This window comes from Heterocephalus glaber, unplaced genomic scaffold, assembly GCF_053883595.1.
Source record: "Heterocephalus glaber isolate CG9 unplaced genomic scaffold, H.glaber_assembly_v1.0 deba00001504, whole genome shotgun sequence".
NCBI lineage: Eukaryota > Metazoa > Chordata > Mammalia > Rodentia > Bathyergidae > Heterocephalus > Heterocephalus glaber.
In genome coordinates, this window is record NW_028258324.1 from 55,565,388 (window position 1) to 55,588,277 (window position 22,890).

A 22,890-nucleotide genomic window follows, 5' to 3' on the forward strand; every position below is an offset into this window, starting at 1 on the left:
CAGGGGGCGCGCCCCCCCCCGGGCTGGAGACCGGTGGTCTACCCCAGGCCGGTGCGCGGAGGCCGCCATCCCGCCCCCCCTCCGGCCCCCGGCCCCCGGCCCCCATCTCACCTCGTCACCTCCCGCCCTCGTGGCGGCCCGGGCGCGCGGCGCAGGCGCGAACGCGGCGGTGAGTGCGGCGCGCGGGCTGGGGTTGGGCCTGGGCCTGGCGGGTAGGGCGCGGGGTGTCCGGGAGCGTGAGGGCCAGAGCTGCGTCCGCCCGCGGGGCTGGCCCGGCTGGGCTCGGGGCGGGTGAGTGAGTGCGAGGCAGCCGCGGGCGGGGTGGCGGGCCGGGCACGGGGGCGCTGCGGGGACGCCGGCGGGCGGCGCATCTCCCACGCGACAGGGCCGGACGGGCCGGAGGGCGGCTTCGAGCGGAAACCCGGCCTCCGCTTCCCGGCGGGGTGGCTTTCCCCGCCCCCATCCCGAAGGCCAGCCCGGCCCTGTGGTTCTCTGGCACCCTTGGGGTCCGGTCGAGGGTCCTCGGCGCTGCCGGGTCGTTGCCCCGGCCGGGTGGGCGCGTGTGTGGCGGCGTCGCTCCGTCCCGGGCGCCGTGACCTACGGCGGCGCATCCCGCGGGGCTGGGCCCACGGAGCGCGGGCCCGGGTCCCCGCGCCCAGAGTCGCAGGAGGCCGCCCGCGGGGTGCTGGGAACCGTTTTTTGGTTTCGGAGCAGAGCTGAGAGACCGGCATGAATTGAAACAGTGTATCTCTGCAAAGGAATACGAACGCGTGCCAGACTAAAAGGCTGTTGAAATGCGTATTGACTGTATGAGTAGACTGTAAATTGGACAGACAGTACAATACCTTGGGTTCATGCTCTCCTGAAACATTTTGCTTCAATTATTTTAAAAGCTGAAAATATGTATTTTTATAAAGGTGAAAAAAGTTTACCCCTTTTTAGCTTTTTATTGTAAAGATATAGTTGGTTAGGAAAGACTGCATGGCACGAAAGGCCTTTTAAAAGGTTGTGTCTTTAGTAAGTGATGGCTGCCTGTCGTGTGTTGTACGTAGGCATTCTTGTTGGTTGAAAATATGACAGGTGTGAAGATGCTAACCTGTTTTGTAAGATGCTTTTTTTATTTGTTTGTTTGGGTTTTTTGGTACCGGGATTGAACTCGGGACCTTGCGTTGGCAAGGCAGGCACCAGAACCACTGAGCTAAATCCCCGGTCCTAAGATGCTTTTTTTTAGAAAACAAAAAATGCTTCGTATGGCATAAAACCACTTTTCTTAATCTAAAATATACAGGTATACTTCAGCATGGGAAAAAGTGTGATATACAAATGCCAAAACGTTAGCAGAGGTTCTGTGTGAATGGATTTTTGGTGATTTCATTAAAATTTTTATGATTCTCATGCAGAACACCTTATATGTGTATACTTTGTATTTAAGGGCGGAGGGGGAAGGGTTGCATGCCATTCAAGAATCTTTATGATAAGATACTAGTGAGCAAATGCTCATGACTTACAGGCCCTTTGTACACATAACTGCACTGAAGAAAGCTGGGTTTTAATCAAGGCCCATAAAAATACTTGCTGAAATAAGAATGGCTAGTATTGTAGGTCCTGAATGGCCATTTACCACCATGCTGAAAGGAGACCTAATAAGCCTTTGTCCAAAGTAAGAGTCAGACCCCTTTGCTGATTAAAATGACTGTCTTTCATTTGAAATTCTGAATCCAGGCCAGCTTGCACCATCGATTTTAATGCTTGATTTCCTTTTCTCACTTTTTTATACAAATTCTAAGAAACTTGAAATAGATTCCCCAATAACAAGAGATTACCTTAATGTATTTTGCTAATGATTTTTAGTGTGCTGCCTAATATTCTTTGCTTATATAGAACATAAAGTCTGAAGCCTTTGCCTATAAATTTCAGAATAAGCCTTGGAGTTTTAGTTTATTACAGAAAGGTGAAAGCAGCTTTATAAAATGAATATTGAGTGCACATGATTGAGAGGATAAAGAATGCTGTTTATGTTGAGTGAGGCATTTTATATGTTGGTATTGTTTCTGTAAATGTCATGGTTGTCAGGTTTTTTTTTTAGGTGATTACCTTCCGTTCTTTCCAGTTGGTGATTAAGAACTGGAAACAAGGGGCAGCTTGCTAGTGGCAGTGCTTAGCAGTGAAGATTTGCTCATGTGTAGTTATCCAGTGCCCAGGAATCAGAAGACATGTATTGTAGTCCCTGGTTCTGCCACTTCTCGGTTGACTTGACCTGCCCTGACACTGTGTCCTCATCAGTAAAAATGAGGTAAGTTTGATAGTAAGCCTATCTCTGTACCTCACAGGATTGTTGTGAAGATGAAATAGAATAAAGGTTAGGGAAAATGTTTAATAAGCTAAAAAAAGCACTTATTACTATATGATTATTTCACTGGTAGTACTGATATATCCAAAACTTAATGGAGCAGCAAAAATAGTATGTGCACAACCAGGCATTCTTGTGATCTCAGCACTTGGGAGGCTGAGGTAGGAGAATCTCCATGAGTTTGAGGCCAACCTGGACTACATAGTTCAAAGCTAACCTGAACAACATAGTGAGATCTTATCTCAAATAACCAAACCCAAAACAAAACAAAAAATTTAATTAGACCTTTGTTTAAATCCCAGTTACTGAGTATGATTTTGACTTAAGTTTATGCCTCAGTTTGCTAATCAGTAACAAGAAGCAAATAATGATTTTGAGAGGCTATGTTGGATTTTGCATAAAATGTTGTTACGTGAAATAAAATGTGTTCATAGCCCAGAGCTGCTTCTTCAGCCAACATCTCCAAACCTTTCCAAACTCTTCCCATAAGACAGTTCCAAAGGCTCCTGAACCACATGGTCAGATAGTCATAGTATTGATCCCACTCTTGGTACCAAAATCTGGTTTAGTTACTTTCCTCATTGTTGAGACAAAATATCCAACACCCAAAATTAAAGGAGGAAAGGTTTGCTTTGGCCTACAGTTTGTAGAGGTTTCAATTCGTAATGGGTTGGCTCCAAGGCAGGGTGGCATGGCAAAGGGGCGTCACAGAGGAGAAACAGTTCATGGCAGGAAGCAGGCAGCAAAAGCAGCAAATGATGACTGCCCCCCTCTTTCTGTCCTTTGTATTCTAACCAGGCTACACACCCGTAGGTCAGGTAGCACTCACAGAGGATGGCCTTCCCATTATCTATACCCAGAACTATGCCGAACCAATCAGTGGAATAATTTAGTAATCACCCACCCTTGATCCAGTATCCAGCCACCTTTGAAAAACCCCACCTATGACCATATGAGGCTTTGTAGGGACATCTAACTGCAAGCCATAGCAGTTTAAACATAGGACCATAACAGTTTCAAGTGTGTGATTCAGTGTTTGCTTTCATTGTTACTTTTCCTATAGCAGAATACATTAATCCAGACTTTGTAATGTAGATTAATATTCCTGTTTTGGTATAGCTATAGCTTTGGAAGATAAACTCATTTCAAAGAAATGGGAAAATGTTATGTGTACTCACATTTATCAATATATAACATTTTTTAAAGAAAAAATTTGAAAAATATATAAAATTTTTAGTATTTAGTAAAATATACTCAAAGGAATTAATTCTTTATACTTTTCCTGTTGATTAAAGATCTGATACCATTGCATTCTTGGATCTGAGAAGTAAGCCACATTTTTGCTTATATGACTGTTCATGTTTACTTGCAGGCATTTTTTACCGTCTGTGGAAGCTTCCCTATAATTCATTTTTTCTCACTGCAATATTAATTATATCAAGTAAGTGAAAAGTAGTAAAACTAATCAGTTATTTTCATGACAGTTCATGGGAATTTAATTGTATGATTGCCACACCTCCTCTGTTCTCAGTAGTGTTGAATGTGACTTCATAAATATTTTTTTCCTGAAAATTATATTCTGAGATTCTATGTAACACTTTTTTTTTTCTCTGGGAGCCACGGGGCCGGCACAGACTTCTGTTTTGTTGTTGTTGTTGTTGTTTGTTTGTTTTTGCAGTACCGGGCATCAAACTTAGGGCCTTGTGCTTGCGAGGCAGGTGTGGTACCACTGAGCTAAATCTCCGGCCCTTTTTTTAGTTTTTTTGTTTTGTTTTTTTGGTACTGGGGATCAAACTCATGACCTTATGCCAGCACAGACTTATAACAATAATGTTTTTGAGGTGCAAGCAAGGTCCTGAGTTCAATCCCCAGTACCAAAAAAAAAATTTTTTGAGGGCCAGGGATTTAGCTCAGTGGTTCCGCCGCCTGCCTCAACAGCACAAGGTCCTGAGTTTGATCCCCGGTACCCTCCAAAAAAAATATATTTTTCAGGAAATGTATCTAGCTTTAGCTGGAAATCTGTATAAAAATATTCCTAATTATAGGAACTGTGGTTAGGCATAATGGCTTTTTAAAATAAATAGTTTAAGCATAGAATTTATTATAATCATCCAGTTCTCACAGTTACATCAACATTTGAGAATTTTTCTCTTGGTAAGAAATGTAATAGAAATCAGTGTTCTGCCTTTGAGTTTGACTGGAAAAGTAACCCAAAATGTAAACAGAGGGCCAGGGATTTAGCTCAGTGGTTCCGGCACCTGCCTCACAAACACAAGGTCCCAAGTTCGATCTCCGGTACCAAAAAAAACAAAACACAAAATATAAACAGAGGTATTGTGTAATATTTTTCTTAATAAGGTTTATTATCGTATGGCACATACATTTCTTATTTCTAATAAATTCTTTGGTTAGACATAATTCTTATAACAAAATTAATAGTTATTATTTGTACCATATTTATTAAATTTTTTCATGTTTTCAGATTGAAAAGATATGAATGAATATCCTAAAAAAAGAAAGAGGAAGACTTTACACCCTTCTCGTTATTCAGGTTAGTATATAATTGAATCTTTTTAAAGTTCGGTCATGGATTAATTTCCATGAAATTATATTCCCATACATTTTCTCAAATGATTAGATGAGATTTAAATATGTTGATTAATTTTTAGGTAAGAGAACACTTTACATTCTCTTAAATATTCTTCTTTGTCATCTGTTAGGGAACCATTAGAACTTTACATTATTTAATCTTCCCAACTCCATGAGTTACATATATTTAAATTAGATCTGCACAGTTACTTATGTAACATAATTGGGGTTTGTCTCTCTGTTCCCAAGCTGTGCTTACCACACAATAATGTCAGTGGAAAAAAATTGATATTATTGAGGAAATAAAACTTTATCCTATACATTATTTTAAGATATGTGAGTTTTCATTCCAGTTGTGTAATTTCTGATTGAGGTTGGCTCTGCTGTGTTAGTATTGTAAGAACAGAGGTCTTTGGCCAGCCATGGTAGTGTATGCCTATAATCCCAACTATTCAGAAAACTAAGACAGGAGTATCAAAAGTTTGAGGGCCAGCGTAGGGAACTTAGACTCCTGTAAAAAAGAGAGCTGGGAGTGTAACTCAGTGGCAGATCATTTGCCTACTATGTGTAAGGCCCTGGGTTCGAAAAACAGAGAGAGAGAGAGATCTTTGTGGCTATCTCTGCATATATGTACTCGAGACAGTCTCAGACATAACTTTTAGTTTACCCCATCACACATTCTTCACATCTGAGGAGATTAGGCCTGGCCCACTGCCTGCCCATACTTTCCAGACAAGACCTGAGATGACTATATTCAGAAGCCTTCATTGGTCCTCAGACCATGTTCCCTAAGTATTATGCTTTCCTTGCACTCTGGTGGCATATCTTTCTGTTAAGTCAACATTTTGTGAGGTTAACACAGCATTTATTATATATCTGAATTTAGTGGAATTCTGATTATTAGGCAAATGTTTCAAAGTTACTACATTTAAGTTTATAATTTATGGTTCTTTTGAAACTAAATGTTAAAAGCTACATGGCAATATCAGATCAGAAATATAAAAGCTTTAAGCATTGAAGAAAATATTATACTTGTATTATATATGGTATAATTAAAATCATGAAACTTTGAGCTGATGGTGTAGCACAGCAGTACAGGGCCTATGTGTAAGGCCCTGGGTTTGATCCCCAGCACCAAAAAAAATAAAATTGATAAATATATTAGATAAAAATATGTGTCAGTAAATTTATATGTACATGCTATGGTTGAACTTTCTTTCATTTTATGTTTAGATTCCTCTGGAATAAGCAGAATTGCAGATGGATTCAGTGGCATTTTTTCTGATCATTGTTACAGTGTCTGTTCTATGAGACAGCCAGACTTAAAATATTTTGACAATAAAGGTATATCTAATATTTTCCAAAATATTTTTCTTTAAATTCCTTTTATAGGAGAAGGAAAGGAGGACAAGGGGAAGTAAAAAGATGTGTTGTGTGCACGTACCAACTCTCCATGCTGAATGTAACATTATGTATTTCAAACATGTACTAATAAAGAATTTCTAAATTAAAATAAATTGCTTTTACAGGGACTGAGGTATATCTCTGTTGGGAGTGATTCATTTTTATTTGTGTTAGTGCATGTTTGCAGCATATAATGATTACATTCATTGCAGGTATAGCAGAGTGCTCGCCTAGCACGTGCATGTGCATGTGCAAGACTGAGTTTGATCCCCAGCACCACAAAAAGAAAAAAATGCTTTTTTATTTTTTCCTTATTTGAAAAGGTAGGTGAAAATGGGTGGTTGATTTTAAAGCAGGCGAATGTTTGAATTTAAGAAAATATTTGTGTAATTTTCATTTTTAGCTTTATTTCAGACATACAAATACAAAACATGGTCTCCTAAATCTTTTTTTAGCTGGCTGGGAGTTGGTGGCAAAAGCAGGAGTGACCCCAGAGTTGGGAGCACTTATGGTGAAGGGTTAAGAATAGTATTATCGGGCCAGGGATTTGGCCCAGTGATGCTACACCTGTCTGGCAAGTGCAAGGTCCTGAGTTCGATTCTCAAAACCAAAAGAAAAAAAAGAATAAGTGTTATCCACAGTTCTACTCTGCTATACCTTTCAGTCTGAAGGACTAATTGAAGGAAAGAATAGAGGGTGCTTTGGTCTTTCTCAATCTTGCATTTTCTCTTGACTTCTCTTCTAGGGCACTGGGTAAATAGATAACTGGTTCTTCTTTCTTTAGAGCACTGACTCTCCTCATTCCTCTGGGCTCCTGATATAAGCACAGAAAAACACAAACTGTGAAAAATATGATAGAGTCAGAAACCAGTATGGACTCAATGCTTAGTTTAATTACAGATTTAGGTAACATAGAAATGTAGATAGGTATGTGCATATATCTATGGTAGTATACACACACATTTTTTGTTTTGTTACCTAAGAGGGCCTAAAAGAAATTATACCCCAGTAGCAGTGAATATATGATTTCTAGTACCATTCCTAACTAAAAGGAACTAGGGCCCCTGAAGCCAGGCGTAGTGGTACACACCTAAAATCCCAGCACTAGCAAGGCTGAGGCAGGAATATCACTGTGAGTTTGAGGCCAGCCTGGACTACATAGCAAGACTCTGTCTCAAACAAAAATCTAAGGCTCCTGAAGAAATGGTTGATTCCGTATTTGGAGTAGGAAATACATAAGGTCAGCTTGGAGCATATTACAGTGCTGGAAAAAATAGGGAATTAAAAAAAAATAAAATGTACACACATATAGTGGTATGCTAAAGGAGCCTAACAGCCAAAGCTGAAATAATTTGATAAGACATTGAATTATAAGCCAAAGTACAAATTAAATACCCACAAAGCCATACTGATAAGATTGAATAAGGAGAAATGAGACAAATCTCCCATACAGAAGAATTTCAAAAATTTTATATATTCTTCCCTCTAGGAGGTGGAATGCAACTCTCCACTCCTTAATTGTGAACTACACTTAGTAATTTCCTTTCAAAGGTTAGACTATGGAAGTAAAAGAGTAACTTTACAATGGAGAAACCTAAATACTACCTTAACCAAGTGATCAAGGTCAGCACCAACACTTATAATTCATGTTGCTAGTATGTACTTAAGAAGATTTGCCAGTTTATCTCTGGGGTCTACCTCCAAGTAACTCATAATTCCAATCTAATCATAAAAAAATAGATAAATTACATTAGTGGAACATTCTTCAAAAGGCTTGACCAGTAGTCCTCAAAATGATCAGAGTCACCAGTAGTCTAAAGACACATGATAACTAAATGTAATGTGAGATCCTAGGACAGACAGGATGTTAGGTAAAAGCTAAGGTTATCTGGGTGAAATGTGGGCTTTGGTTAGTAATAATGTATCATCAGTATTAATATGTTATTCATTAATTACAATAAATGGACCATCCTGGTTCCATATAGGAACTCTGCTATCTTGGTAATTTTTTCCAAAAATGTAAAACTTGGAAAAAAAATTTTATTTTTAAAGTTGAAGCCCAGTTTTCTCTACTGACCTGTATTTTAGCTTCTCCATGCTAACTTTTAGGCTGGGAAGAAGGGAGGCTGGGCAGAGAGGAGAAAGGGTTATTTAAAATCTAATTTTAGGGCTGGGGATTTAGCTCCATAGTTCTGCCGCCTGCCTTGTAAGTGCAAGGACCCGAGTTCGATCCCCGGTACCAAAAATAATAATAATAATAAAATAAAATCTAATTTTAAATTTCTAAATTTAAAAGGTATATTCTAGTTCAAGGGGGGAATAGAAGCAAAAGTAGTTGCTTATTTGGGCAGATTTTGTTTTATTTCTTGGGCAGATTTTTTTTGTCTGGGGTTCATGGCTACATCTAAATCCTTAGTTCCTGTTGGAATTCAAAATTATATTTTAAAAAATCAGTCCTTTGTAATAATGCTTAATGCTTTACTATAAGTAATAAATATTTTTCCAAATCCCTTTTTTACAGATGATGATTCGGATACTGAAATATCAAATGACCTACCAAAATTTGCAGAAGGAATCAAGGCCAGAAACAGAAATCATAACTACCTGGTTCCCAGTCCTGTACTTAGAATTCTAGACCACACTTCCTTTTCTTCAGGTTAGACCTATATTTTGGTCTAAACATTGCCATATTTTGTATAGATCAATGGAAAAATAGTGCATGCCATAAACTTTTTGTACAGTTGTATTTATTTAAGAAACTTTATTTAGTAATAGTAATATAACAATAGGTTTGTTTTATTTTTCAGAAAAATCTGCTGATGTTGAAATTTGTGATGAAGAGTGTGACTCACCTGAATCAGTCAACCAGCAAACTCACGAGGAGAATCCTATAGAAGTCCACACTGCCGAAGATGTTCCAATTGCTGTAGAGGTACATGCAATTTCGGAGGATTATGATATAGAGACAGAAAACAATTCCTCAGAAAGCCTCCAAGACCAAACTGATGAAGAGCCACCCACTAAACTTTGTAAGATTCTTGACAAAAGCCAAGCTTTGAATGTAACTGCCCAGCAGAAATGGCCTTTACTGAGAGCTAATAGCAGTGGCCTCTATAAATGTGAACTTTGTGAATTCAACAGTAAATATTTCTCTGATTTAAAGCAGCATATGATCCTAAAGCATAAACGTACTGATTCAAATGTGTGCCGAGTATGCAAGGAAAGTTTCTCTACCAACATGCTTCTGATTGAACATGCCAAACTACATGAAGAGGATCCCTACATTTGTAAATACTGTGACTATAAGACAGTCATTTTTGAGAACCTCAGCCAGCACATTGCAGACACCCACTTTAGTGATCACCTCTACTGGTGTGAGCAGTGTGATGTGCAGTTTTCCTCAAGCAGTGAGCTCTACCTACATTTCCAGGAGCACAGCTGTGATGAACAGTACTTGTGTCAATTCTGTGAACACGAAACCAATGATCCAGAAGACTTGCACAGCCATGTGGTAAATGAGCATGCATGTAAATTAATAGAATTAAGTGATAAGTATAACAATGGACAACATGGACAGTACAGCCTCTTAAGCAAAATTACTTTTGACAAATGTAAGAACTTCTTCGTATGTCAAGTATGTGGTTTTCGGAGCAGACTTCACACAAATGTTAACAGGCATGTTGCTATTGAACATACTAAAATATTTCCTCATGTCTGTGATGACTGTGGGAAAGGCTTTTCAAGCATGCTAGAATACTGCAAGCATTTAAATTCACATTTATCTGAAGGGATTTATTTATGTCAGTATTGTGAATATTCAACAGGACAAATTGAAGATCTTAAAATTCACTTGGATTTCAAGCATTCGGCTGACTTACCTCATAAATGTAGTGACTGCTTGATGAGGTTTGGAAATGAAAGGGAATTAATAAGCCACCTGCCAGTCCATGAGACAACTTGATTATTTTCTTTGTTTTTACTGACATTATGTAAAATAATAAATTCAACTTTCTGGAGATGTTAAAATGGATGATTTTAAACACAACTTACAAGATTTGCCTTTAACAAGTAATAAGTTTTGTTTTTTTTTGTTTTTTTTTGGTACCGGGGATTGAACTCGGGACCTTGTGCTTGCGAGGCAGGCGCCAGAACCACTGAGCTAAATCCCCGGCCCAATAATAAGTTCTTTTATTGTCCATTTTTCTTGGCATTGCTACATTTTTCAGTATATAATTATACCTTGATTGTAGTATTTTTTTTTCTTTTTTTTTGGTACTGGGGGTCGAACTCGGGTCCTTGCACTTGCGAGCCAGGCAGTGGAACCCCTGAGCTAAATCCCTGGCCCAGATTATAGTATTTTCAACTGCATGGTAGTTCATAGTTTTAATTACTCTTAGTAACTGTCATCCAGTTTATTGTCTGTGCTCCAGTTTCATGAATTGCAAAGAAACAGATGTATTAAAACAAGTTACAGGGCCAGGGATTTAGCTCAGTGGCACCGCGCCTACCTTGTAAGCAAAAGGTCCTGAGTTCAATCCCCAGTACAAAAAAAAACACAAGTTACACTTTTTCTTAACCATAGCTGCTATTAACTTTGTAATATTAACACAAGCTAAGTTTTAAAAATTCATTCATATTCCTACGAATAAGAAACCAGACCTTTTGCATTCCCAATCAGGAATTGCCCACTAAGCAGTAAAAAATTCTGTATGGTGCTGGGGATTTAGCTTAGTGGTGCTGCTGCCTGCCTCTCAAATGCAAGGTCCTGAGTTTGATCCCCGATACCAAAAAAAAAAAATTCTGTATCTATGATTCTTTTAATAATACAATACTAGGAAGCCAGCAGTGTAGTAGGAAGAAAAGCTACATTTTTGCGGGGCAGCTTTTCTTTAATTCTTTTTTTTTTCTTTTGGGTACTGGAGTTTGAACTCGGGACCTTGCACTTGTGAGGCAGGCGCCAGAACCACTGAGCTAAATCCCCAGCCTACTTATTTTTGTTTTTTTAAGTCTTATCTATGTGTTGAATAACTTAAGAAGGGAGGGAGGGGAAGACTGGTAAGAGATTAGACAATAAGAAAGATAAGCCGTTTATAATTCATTCATAACCTAGTGACATTTCTTCTTCAAAGTGGAACCATGAAGCATGCCCAAACCTCTGACATTGAATTATTGACTGAGAAAACCTACAGAAGTGTTAATATAGAGTTGGGATTGGGGAGATGAGGGGTTGCAGACATGATAATGTCTAAATTGCCTCCATTAATGATAAATTAGTTTTGCCATCTGTATTAGTTTCCTGTGGCTGTTGTAATAAATTCCTACAAACTGGGAGCTTTAAATATAAATGCATTGACTCACTTCTGAAGGCCAGGCATTCAAAGTCAAGGTGTTGTCGGAGTTGGTTCCTTTCTGAGGGCTGTAAGAGAAGTATCTGCTCCAGACCTTTCTCCTTAGCTTGTAGATGTCTCCCTATTCACATGGCATTCTCCCTGTATGTCTCATCTCCAAATTTCTTCTTTTTATAGGGATGTCAGTCATCTGTACTAGGCCCTGTCTTGTCAACCTTATTTTAACTTGATAAAGATCCTGTCACCAAATAAGGCCATATTCTGTGGTACTTCAGTAAGTGAAAAGCTGGATGTGGTGGCGCATGCCTGTAATTCCAGCACTGTAGAAGGATCACCACCAGTTCAAAGCTAGCCTGGGATACATAGTGAGATCTTGTCTCAAAAAAAAGAAAGACGGGCCCAGGATTTAGCTCAGTGGTTTCGCCGCCTGTTGCACAAGCGCAAGGCCCCAAGTTCAATCCCCGGTACCAAAAAAAAAAAGACTTGAGGGGAACACAGTTCAATGCATAGGTTTTGTAATGGCAGTATCAAGAAGGCAGAATTATGTCATGCGTCATGGCATATACCTGTAATCCCTGCACTTGGGAATCACTGCTATTTCGAGGCCATCCTGGCAGGCATACTTCAAGCCCAGCCTGAACTTCATGCTGAGACTGTCAACCAAAAAAAGACAATTATGTATGTTTTTGTCCTCAAATTTAACAAGTATTGCTGATAACTGACAATAATTGCCTGGGTGTATTGATTGAAAAAGACCAATTTATGACCATGAACCAGGGGAATTTGAGAATGGTGACTGCAAAAAGTTCTCAAAACCTATCATTTTTATTCTATTTTATCATAAATGCATGCCTAGAAACTCACATTCCATTTGATCATACCATTTCTGGTAGGGCTGTCCTGATAGAAGTGCTCCTCAGAAGATTTAAAATTTTAGCAGTTTAGCAGCAAGTTCAAGCCCAGCCTGGGCAATTTAGCATAACCCTGTCTCAAAATTAGAAATGAAAAAGGGCCGGGGATTTAGCTCAGTGGTTTCACCACCTGCTGCGCAAACACAAGGACCCAAGTTCGATCCCCAGCACCAAAAAAAAGAACTGAAAAAGGCTAAGGGAGAATCCTAGAAATTACTTGGCCTGAACCAGGTGAGGAGGCACATGCCTATAATCTTCAGCACTCGAGGCTGAGGTAGGAGGATTACAAGTTGGAGCCTAACCTTGGGAACCTAGCAAGACCGTATGTCTAAAATAAAAAGCTGGAGATCTATTTCTGTGTGAGGACCTTGGATTCAATCCCAGTACCAAAAAAAAAAAACCAACCTATCAGATCTAAACCTTAAAGTTTTCCAGTTTTCTTGTAGGAATAGAAATAAGGTTGTTAGGAGACCAAGGGCACATAACCAGTTATAGCATCCGAGAGCAGAATCTATTCTTTGGCTTACAGCCTAGTGGTGATTTCTTTACACCATGTTGCATAAATCTAACCTTTGTTCCTGGGTTGTTTTTCATGACTTTCACCTGTCCATTCACTTAGCTGCTGGGTTGTTTTTTTTTTGGTACCAGGGATCAAACTCCGGACCTAGCTAATTGATAATTCTGGTTTTTGTACCTTTTTGTATATATCTAGGTCTAGCAATTTGATTTTTGAGAAGCAAACTTTAAGTGATGCCTTGGTTTTAAAAAAATGTATTTTACTGCTTTACATTTAATTAGGTGTTAGTAATCAAAGATTGTAATGAAACTACTTAAGAGATAGAAATCCAAGTTTTAAAACCATAGAGTTTTGTACTTTTTAATGAATTTGCAGCAGAATGCCGTATCTCAGTTTGTGTAATAAAACTTTTTACTGTGACTTAAGTGTTTTTGAGTTTTTTGGTTTTGGGAGGGCAGTTTTGGGGATGGCGTCTCACTATGTACTTCAGGCTGGCCTTGAACTCACTGTACCTGAGGTGAGCCTCGAACTCTCAGCAACCCTCCTGCCTCAGCCTCCTGAATGCTGGGATTACAGGTGTGCACCAGTATTCCCAGGTCAGTTTTCACATAAGTCTGTGGTTGACTATAAAACCTTGGTCTGTATTTTTAAACTTACTGAGCTTCTCGGAAAAATAAATCTACTTAAAAAATTTTTCTAACTACTTCTGGATGGGGTTTTTTTTCCCTTCAGAGACAGATATTTTCTCTGTATTCTTTTGTGTGACTTGAACCCAAATTCAAGTATGAAAATAGGTAACAGAAGGTGATATGTATTTACACTGTAATAGCATTCTTGGCAGCAGTGACAAGTTTTGTTTTGTTTTTTTTAATCATTCATCACAATGAATTATTACTTTTGAATTTCCAAAGCATTTCCGTATACTCCAGAATTTGAAAATACTTGTGTGCTACTCAAAAGCCTGTTCCTGCTTATAAATCTGCCACTTTTACTATCTTAAATAATCCCTCTTAGATTCTCTGAAGGTGCATCATCACATATTAACCAATTTCTCAGTTTCACGGGGCCCATAGCCTATTGTTGGTTGGTTTCCAAATTATTGCAGGTAAAGCATATATAGGCTTTTAAAACATACTGTTTCAGGGCCGGGGATTTAGCTCAGTGGTTTTGCTGCCTGCTGCACAAGCGCAAGGATCGGAGTTCGATCCCTGGTACCAAAGAAAAAAAAATACTGTTTCAAAGCCGGGCATGGTGGCACCCGCCTGTGATCCCAGCACATGGGAGGGTGAGGCAGGAGGATTGCTGGGAGTTCAAGGCCAACCTGGGCTACATACTGAGTTCAAGGCCAGCCTCAACTACAAAGCGAGATCCTGCCTCAAAATTATATATAATATGTATAATATATATGTTGTCATGAATAATATTTATATTTACATGGAACTGCTCAATTTGTAAGCTTAAAAATCTAAACTTTTCAGAGGCTATCAGTTATTTTGAAATTACATCATAAAGATTTAAAAAATAATTTTTTGGATAAAAGTTTTCCATATTAATACATCAGTCACCACAACTTCCTTATTAAATTCATTCTTAGTAGACTTAGTGTTAAAACTAGCAACTACCTGAACACAAAATAAATTTGTGGAAAGTAATGTCTTTGTTCTAAAAAGAAACAATTTTTTCAGGTTTCAAAGTAGTAACATTGTATAATCTAATCTTACTCAGATACTTTAAGAGGTGTGATTATTTAGAGATTTTTTTTTTTTCTCTGAGACAGGATCAAACTATGCCTTCCAAGCTGGCCTTCAGCTTCTATGGTAGGTAGCCCAGGCCAGCCTCGAACTTGCTGAGATCCTTCTGCCTCAGCTCCTGAGTGCTGGAATTACAGGCATGCACCATTACACCCAGCTTATTTAGAGTTTTTAAAAGGAATTTCTGTTGTGGCAACGTTTTTAAATTTTTATTTTGTATTATTTTGTTATCACAACTTAATAAAAGCTTATTGTTCATTGTTCTTTTTGTTTTGTTTTGTTTTGTTTTGGTACCGGGGATCGAACTCCGGTCCTTGGCGCTTGCACAGCCAGCGGCGAAACCACTGAGTTAAATCCCCGGCCCCTGTTCATTGTTTTTAATAGACAAATCTGACCTGGATAGTTTTTTCCTTGCTAAAAATACTCATATGAATGAATCATTTTTAAAATTTAAGAAATATTGTGGTGCTGAGGCCCCTCAGCGAAAAAAATGTCCGCCTGAGGAGACCCACAAGTTCTGTCCGGAGGAAGGCGGCCCCTGAGCCCGCCGGAGCGCGCGCGGCCCGAAGGAACTTTCGCCGGAGGCTGGACCTGCGAGAAGTGGCCGAAGACGAACCCCCAACAACAGCGCATGGCCGCGATAGGCACCGATAAGGAGCTGAGTGACCTGCTGGACTGCAGTGCGATGTTTTCCCCACCTGTTAATAGTGGGAAAGCCAGACCAACGACACTGGGAAGCAGCCAGTTCAGTGGATCAGGCAATGCTAGCTCCTGTTTCTTTAGCAAAATGAATTTCCAAAGGACAACAACAGCAACAATAACAAAGACAAAGCAAACTACCCTTCAAGAACAATTAGCTATAGTCAGGGCTATTGTGGTGGGGGAAAAAAACCTGCTCAGGAATCTAAAAGCTTGATTATTATTATTATTTTGGTAAGATTTGGGCTGGAGCCTATCAGTTAGGTGAAGGGGTTAGAGTTAAATTCTCAGCTTGGTGTGCTGGTGCATGCCTGTAATCCCAGCACTTTGGGAGACCGAATCAGGAGGATCACAAGTACCTGGGCAACTTAACAAGACACTGTCTTAAAAGAAAATAGGATGGGCTGGCCCATAGCTCCGTGGCAGAGTACCAACATTTCCACCAAAAAAATCTGAATACACATCAAGATGAAACATCTAAATAAATAATCAACAGAAGACTGAACCTGGAGGCCATTAAGCTAAATGAAATACATCAAGCACAAAAAGATAAATACCATGCAATCTCACATACATGTGGAATCTAAAGAAGTTGAACCCGAAGAAGCTGAATAGAATAGTAAATTACCAGGGACTGGGATGGAGAAGGAATAGAGATTGGTAAAATGTTGGTCAAAGGATACAATTTCCTTTGTTGTACAACATAGTAACTATATGTTAATATCAACATGTGTTGCATATTTGAAAATTGCCAAGAAAGTAGATAATTACTCTTGCCACAAAGAATGTTAACTATGCAAGGTTATGCATATGCTAATTAGCTTAACTAGCCATACCATAGAGTGTATACATTTGAAAACATCAAGTTGTTCACAGTAAATATATACAATTTTTATATCAGTTTTTAAAAATAAAACTTATTCCCTCCCCCCGCCCGAAAAGAAATATTACTGCAATACTGGGTTTGAGCTATCCACATCCCTTTTTTTTTTGAGACAGGGTGTCAAGTTGCTCAGGCTGGGCTCAGATTTGTGATCCTCCTCCCTCAGGCTCCCAGACTGCTGAATGAATTATAGCCTGAAAAAAATATAGTGGAAAGTACACATTTTGAGTGAAAATTTAATTTTCTGTTTTTAATATCTTACATAGTGTTTACTACTGAAAATTAGTACAGTTGAAATAATTAACTAATTTTCCCTCTTTTTCTTTTTTTTTTTTGATATTGGAGATAGAACTCAGAACTGTCAGGTAAAAGGGCCAAAGACCAAGACCAGACCAGGCCACAACAAGCCTTTATTAGGGGAATAGATCTGCCAGGCTGTCTCTGAACAAAGGAGAGACAAAAGCAATATGGCCGGGGCAGGGAGAGTCTTTTATAGAGACTGGGGTGGGGTTTGTAGGGGCTGAGGTGGGGTTGAGTGAGGTAGTGACTAGGGAATGGAGGAGCCGGTGATGTCAAGGTGGTAGGAGGTGAGCAAGTATTAGGTTACTTTCTAGGCGGGAACAGGGACATGCTGGGAAGAAGGGTTTATTCTTTGGTGGGAGCAACCATCTTGGCATGATGTCACACAGGGGAGGGGGCAAGGCACTATAGGAAGAGGGCAGCTACTATACATAATAGCTGCTGAGGTAGTGGGAGACCTATCAAGAACCTTGTGCTTGCCAGGCAGATGTGGCACCACTGAGCTAAATCCCTGGCCCTTGCCTCTTCTTAATAAAACCAACATCAAGAATTGGAGTCATAGTCATCAACTGTAAATTCTGGTGTATTCGGTTCACCCCTCCCCCTTTTCCCCCTAGTACTGGGGATTGAACCTGGAGATGCTCTACTGTTATCAGGTTTTGGGGTTCTATAGAGTCTTTCCAGGTCCTTAGAATCCTGAACAAATAATTAGATAAGACATGCCAAAAAGATAGCAAGATTTTACATTTAGTAAAGGTAGAAAAAGGAGTAGGCTCTATACAGTGACAGCTGGCCACTGAGAAAGTTAAGTGGCCACAAGTTGATGGCTAAGTCTTTGATATCCCTAATTCTTCAGGCTGATGTAAGATGTACAAGTCATCTGTCTTACTTTTCCTCATTGCTGAGACAAAACACTCATCACCCAAAGTTAAAAGAGGAAAGGTTTATTTGGCTTACAGCTCATAGAAGTTTCCATTCATAGTTGGCTGGCTCCAAGGCAGGGTGGCATGGCAGGGAGGCATCACAGAGGAGAAACAGTTCAAGGCAGGCAGAAGGCAGCAAAAGCAAACAAGTGACCAGCCACAAGCATCAATAGCAACTCTTTTTGCCCCTTTTATAGGCTATCTAGGCTACCTGGTTTAGGGCAGGTGCCAAACTAATCAGTAGACTAATGTAGTAATCATAACACACCCTTAATCCCAGTTTTGTTAATCCTAGCATTGTACCAGGAATCAATCTCAGCATCATACACTGTAGATCCAGCCACCTCTGAAAAGCCCCACCTATGACCACATGAGGCTTTGGGGGGCATCTAGACACAAGCTATAACATTCTGCCCCTGGCCCCTCAAAGACTCATGCATTTCCCTTTATGCAAAGACATTTAGTCCATCTCTAAAAGTTTCCAAAGTTCTAACATTTTCATTGCTTGTACATTTGGGAACTATATATGCATTTAACAAAGAAGTCAACAATAGCAACATAGTTATAACAAAATTTTTACATATAATTTAGCTTTTTACTTTTGAGGTAAAATAGAATCTTCTAACAGGGCTTATAGCACTGACAAAAAAATTAAATAGCAAGTCAGGCATGGTGGGACACACCTGTAATCCCAGCACTCAGGAGGCTGAGGCAGGAGGATGGCTGTGAGTTTGAGGCCTGCCTGGGCTGCATAGTGATTTCTAGGCCAACCTAAACTACAAATCAAGACTCTGTCTCTGGCCAGGGATTTAGCTCAGTGGTGCTGCACCTGCCTTGCAAGTGCAAGGTCCTGAGTTCAATCTCCAGTAACAAACAAACAAACAAACAAAAAGACTGTCTAAAAAAAGAAAAAGCCAATCAAAGTAGGCCAAGTTTTAAATAATGAGATTGTCCAAATCTAGGCTTTTCTTCCAATCCTTCTGTCTTGTCTTCCTGCCTGCCTTTCTCTCTCTCCTCCCCCCACCTTCTTTTGAGAAAGGGTCGGTGTTGCCCAGGCTGGCCTTGAACACATTCGATTGCGTGATCCTCAGGGCTCAGCTTCCTTAGTAGTTGGAACTACAGGTGAGCACCTGTCCACCTGTCTTTGTCCACTTTGTTCCCCGGTTTTCTTGCCAACTTTTAGGAGTTCTTTATATATTTTAAACATTGATTTTATTTTTGGTGCTGGGGATTGAACCCAGCATTTATGCTAACCATACAATCTGCCACTGAGCTACACCCACAGCCCTTAAATGTTGATTTTGACTGGCTATATACCCTTCAGAAAAAATTCCCAGTAAGTCACCTGTCATGGATGTCTATTGTTGATTGGAAATCTTCAAATTTACTGTAGATCCATCATGTTCTCCTTTTACAAGTTGTGTTTTCTGCATCTTGTTACAAAATTCTCTCCAGCTTCAATATTAGAAAACAACTTACAAGACTTCTCAAGACAAACCATCAAGGCAAGAAGAGCTTGGAGTGACATATTCCAAGCCCTAAAAGAAAACAGCCTCCAACCCAGATTGATGTACCCTGCAAAACTATCTTTCAAAATTGATGGAGAAATAAGATACTTTCATGACAAAGAGCACCTTAGGAACTTCATGAATACCAAACCAGCACTCCAAAGAATTTTACACAATAGCCTAGGAACAGACATTGAGGATCACAACCTCAGGAAGCAAAGCAGAATGAACCCATCTGGCATGACAAGAAACTAATTGTAAAGGGGGAGAACCCAACAAAAAGAAAAAGTCATGGCAATGACAAGTCAATATGTTTCAGTTATAACCATCAATGTTAATGGTCTCAATTCACCAATCAAAAGAAATAGACTGGCAGAATGGGTCAAGAAGCAAAATCCAACAATATGCTACATACAAGAAACATACTTCATTCAAAAGGAAACTCATAGACTGAAAGTTAAAGGGTGGAAAACAATACTGCATGTGACAGGAACCCGAAAAAAAGCAGGAATAGCTATCCTCTTTGCAGATCAAGCAGATTTAAAACCAACACTGATTAAGAGAAATGAAGAAGGACACTACATCCTTGTTAAGGGAAGAATCCAAGAGGAAGAGATGACAATCATAAATATCTATGCACCAAACACTAGTGCACCCAACTATATAAAACAAATACTAATGGACATGAAAAGTCATATATGCACTAATATAATTGTAGTGGGGGAACCTCAACACCCCACTGTCACAAATAGATAGATCAACTAGACTAAAAATAAGTAATGAAATACTAGAATTCAATTGAACTCTTGAACAAATGAACTTAACAGATGTTTACAGAGTCTTCCACCCCACAAAATCAGAATACACATCCTTCTCAGCTGCACATGGGTCATTCTCCAAAATAGACCACATACTCACACATAGAACATGTTTAAGGAAGTGCAAAGGAATTGAAGTTATCCCCTGTATATTATCAGACCATAGTGCAATGAAATTGGAGGTCCATAGCAAAAGAAACTCAAAAAATTTCATAAACACGTGGAAATTGAACAACACACTTCTGAATAACCAATGGGTCACAGAGGAAATTAAAGAAGAAATCAGACAGTTCCTTCAATTAAATGACAATGACAATACAACATATCGGAATCTATGGGACACAATGAAAGCAGTCTTATGAGGGAAATTCATAGCAGTGAATACGCATATTAGGAAAACAGAACGAGCCCAATTAAACAACCTGATGCTGAACCTCAAGCTTCTAGAAAAAGAAGAGCAGGACAACCCCAAAGCTCATATAAGGGAGGAAATTATAAAGATCAGAGGAGAAATCAATGCAATGGAGACTAAGAGAACGATACAAAAAAATCAATGAAGCCAAGAGTTGGTTCTTTGAAAGAATCAACAAAATTGACTAACCTTTAGTCAACCTTGTCAGAAAAAGGAAAGAAAAGGCCCAAATCCATGCAATTAGGAATGAAAAGGGTGAAATTACAACAGACCCAGCAGAAATCCAGAGGATCATCAATACCTACTTCCAGAACCTATATGCCAATAAGATGGACAACACAGAAGAAATGGACAGATTCCTAGATACATATGAATTACCAAAGTTGAACGAAGAAGACCTAAAAAGTCTGAACAACCCAATATCAACCAATGAAATTGAAAATGTAATTAAAAACTTATCACCTAAGAAAAGCCTGGGCCCTGATGGCTTCACTGCTGAATTCTACAAGACATTTAGAGAGGAACTATTGCCACTACTGTTTAAACTCTTCAATGAAATTGAAAGGGAAGCAATACTCCCAAATTCATTCCTGGAAGCAAGCATCACCTTGATCCCCAAAGCAGACAAAGACCCAACTGAAAAAGAGAACTATAGGCCAATCTCACTAATGAACATAGATGCAAAAATCCTTAAGAAGATACTGGCAACCAGAATGCAGAAGATCATCAAGAAGATCATACACCCTGATCAAGTGGGATTCATCCCAGGGATGCAGGGACGGTTGAATATACACAAATCCATCAATGTAATACACTGTATCAATACAGCCAAGGACAAAAACCATATGATTATCTCCATAGACACAGAAAAAGCATTTGACAAAATCCAACAGCATTTATGATAAAAACCCTACAAAAAATTGGAATAGATGGTCTCTACCTCAAACTGATAGAAGCCATCTATGAAAAACCAACAGCCAATATCATACTAAATGGTCAAAAACTGAAATCCTTCACACTCAAATCAGGAACAAGACAAGGATGTCCACTATCACCACTCTTGTTCAATATAGTTCTGGAAACATTAGCCACAGGAATTGGACAAGAGAAAGAAATAAAAGGAATAAAGATAGGTAATGAAGAAGTCAAATTGTCATTATTTGCAGATGACATGATACTCTATATAGAAGACCCCAAGAACTCCACCAAAAGTCTTCTAGACTTAATAACCAAATTCAGTCCAGTAGCTGGTTACAAGGTTAACACACAAAAATCAATAGCTTTCCTCTACACCAATGACAGACTCACTGAGAGAGAAATAGGGCAAATAATTCCTTTCACAATAGCATCCAAAAAACTGAAATACCTAGGAATCATCCTAACGAAAGAAATCAAAGACCTCTTCTCTGAAAACTATGGCACTCTGAAAAGAGAGATTGAAGATGATATCAGAAAATGAACAGACATCCCCTGCTCCTGGGTAGGAAGGATTAATATAGTGAAAATGGCCATACTTCCAAAACTGCTATATAGATTTAATGCAATTCCGATTGAGATCCCAGCAGCATACTTCATAGACCTTGAGAAAGAAATCCAAAAATTCATTTGGAGCAAGAAGAGACCCAGAATAGCAAAAGTAATTCTAGGTAACAGAGACATGGCAGGGGGAATCACAATCCCCAACCTGCAACTCTACTACAAAACTACTGTGATAAAAACAGCATGGTACTGGCAAAGAAACAGACTTGAGGACCAGTGGAACAGTTTAGAAGATGCAGAGACAACGCCAGACACACTCAGCCATCTCATCTTCGACAAAGGAGCCAAACACCCTCACTGGAGGAAAGATAGCCTCTTTAATAAATGGTGCTGGAAAAATTGGGCTTCAACTTGCCAAAGATTAAAAGTAGACCTATATCTCTCACCATGCACTAAACTAAAATCAAAATGGAGTAAAGGTCTAAATATTAAAATAGAAACTCTGAATCAGTTGGAACAGAGGTTAGGTAGAACCCTTGAAGACATTGGTGTAGGAAAAGATTTTATGAACAAAACCTCAGCTGCCCGTGAACTAGCACAAACAATCAACAAATGGGATCTCTTCTTATTAAAAAGCTTCTGCACAACAAGAGAAACCACCAGCAGTGTGAAGAGACAACCCACAATGTGGGAAAAAAATCTTCACCTGCTCTTCCTCAGACAAAGGTCTACTATCTCGAATCTATAAAGAACTTAAAAAGATCAGACCTCCCAAATTTAAAGACCCAATCCAAAAATGGGCATCTGAAATGAACAGACATTTCTCAGACAAAGAAGTAGAAACAGCAAATAAATACATGAAAAAATGTTCAACACCACTGGTCATTCAAGAGATGCAAATGAAAACAACGCTGAGATTCCACTTCACTCCAGAAAGAATGGCTGCTATCATGAAATCAACCAATAACAAATGCTGGCAGGGCTGTGGGGAAAGAAGA

The 22,890-nt window shown here is 39.3% G+C and overlaps 2 protein-coding genes across 26 annotated transcripts in view; one reads left to right on the forward strand and one right to left on the reverse strand.

Moving 5' to 3' along the window:
- Positions 1-731, reverse strand: part of LOC147825355 (uncharacterized) — an 88,233-nt gene extending 87,502 nt beyond the window's left edge. For all 19 annotated transcript variants that reach the window (XR_015440966.1, XR_015440968.1, XR_015440975.1 and 16 more), the window contains exon 1: positions 112-731. Coding sequence is in view for 1 of the 19 variants with exons in the window: in XM_087186556.1 (XP_087042682.1) it covers positions 112-731 (620 nt within the window). In the remaining 18 variants the exon portion in view is untranslated. The remainder of the gene's footprint in view (positions 1-111) is intronic.
- On the forward strand, positions 31-13,539 carry Znf639 (zinc finger protein 639). 7 transcript variants are annotated; one of them, XM_004834627.4, is made up of 7 exons: positions 31-169; positions 2,111-2,293; positions 3,723-3,791; positions 4,833-4,901; positions 6,173-6,283; positions 8,865-8,999; positions 9,151-13,539. In XM_004834627.4, the coding sequence occupies exons 4-7, from the start codon at positions 4,844-4,846 to the stop codon at positions 10,302-10,304; spliced, it is 1,458 nt and encodes a 485-aa protein (XP_004834684.1). In that variant the 5' UTR covers positions 31-169; positions 2,111-2,293; positions 3,723-3,791; positions 4,833-4,843; the 3' UTR covers positions 10,305-13,539. The 7 variants fall into 7 exon arrangements, with proteins under 7 accessions (XP_004834684.1, XP_087042681.1, XP_004834685.1 ...); XM_087186555.1 differs by having other exon boundaries at positions 74-169; positions 2,087-2,293; XM_004834628.4 differs by lacking the exon at positions 31-169 and adding an exon at positions 180-291.
- The last annotated feature ends 9,351 nt before the right edge of the window (positions 13,540-22,890 follow it).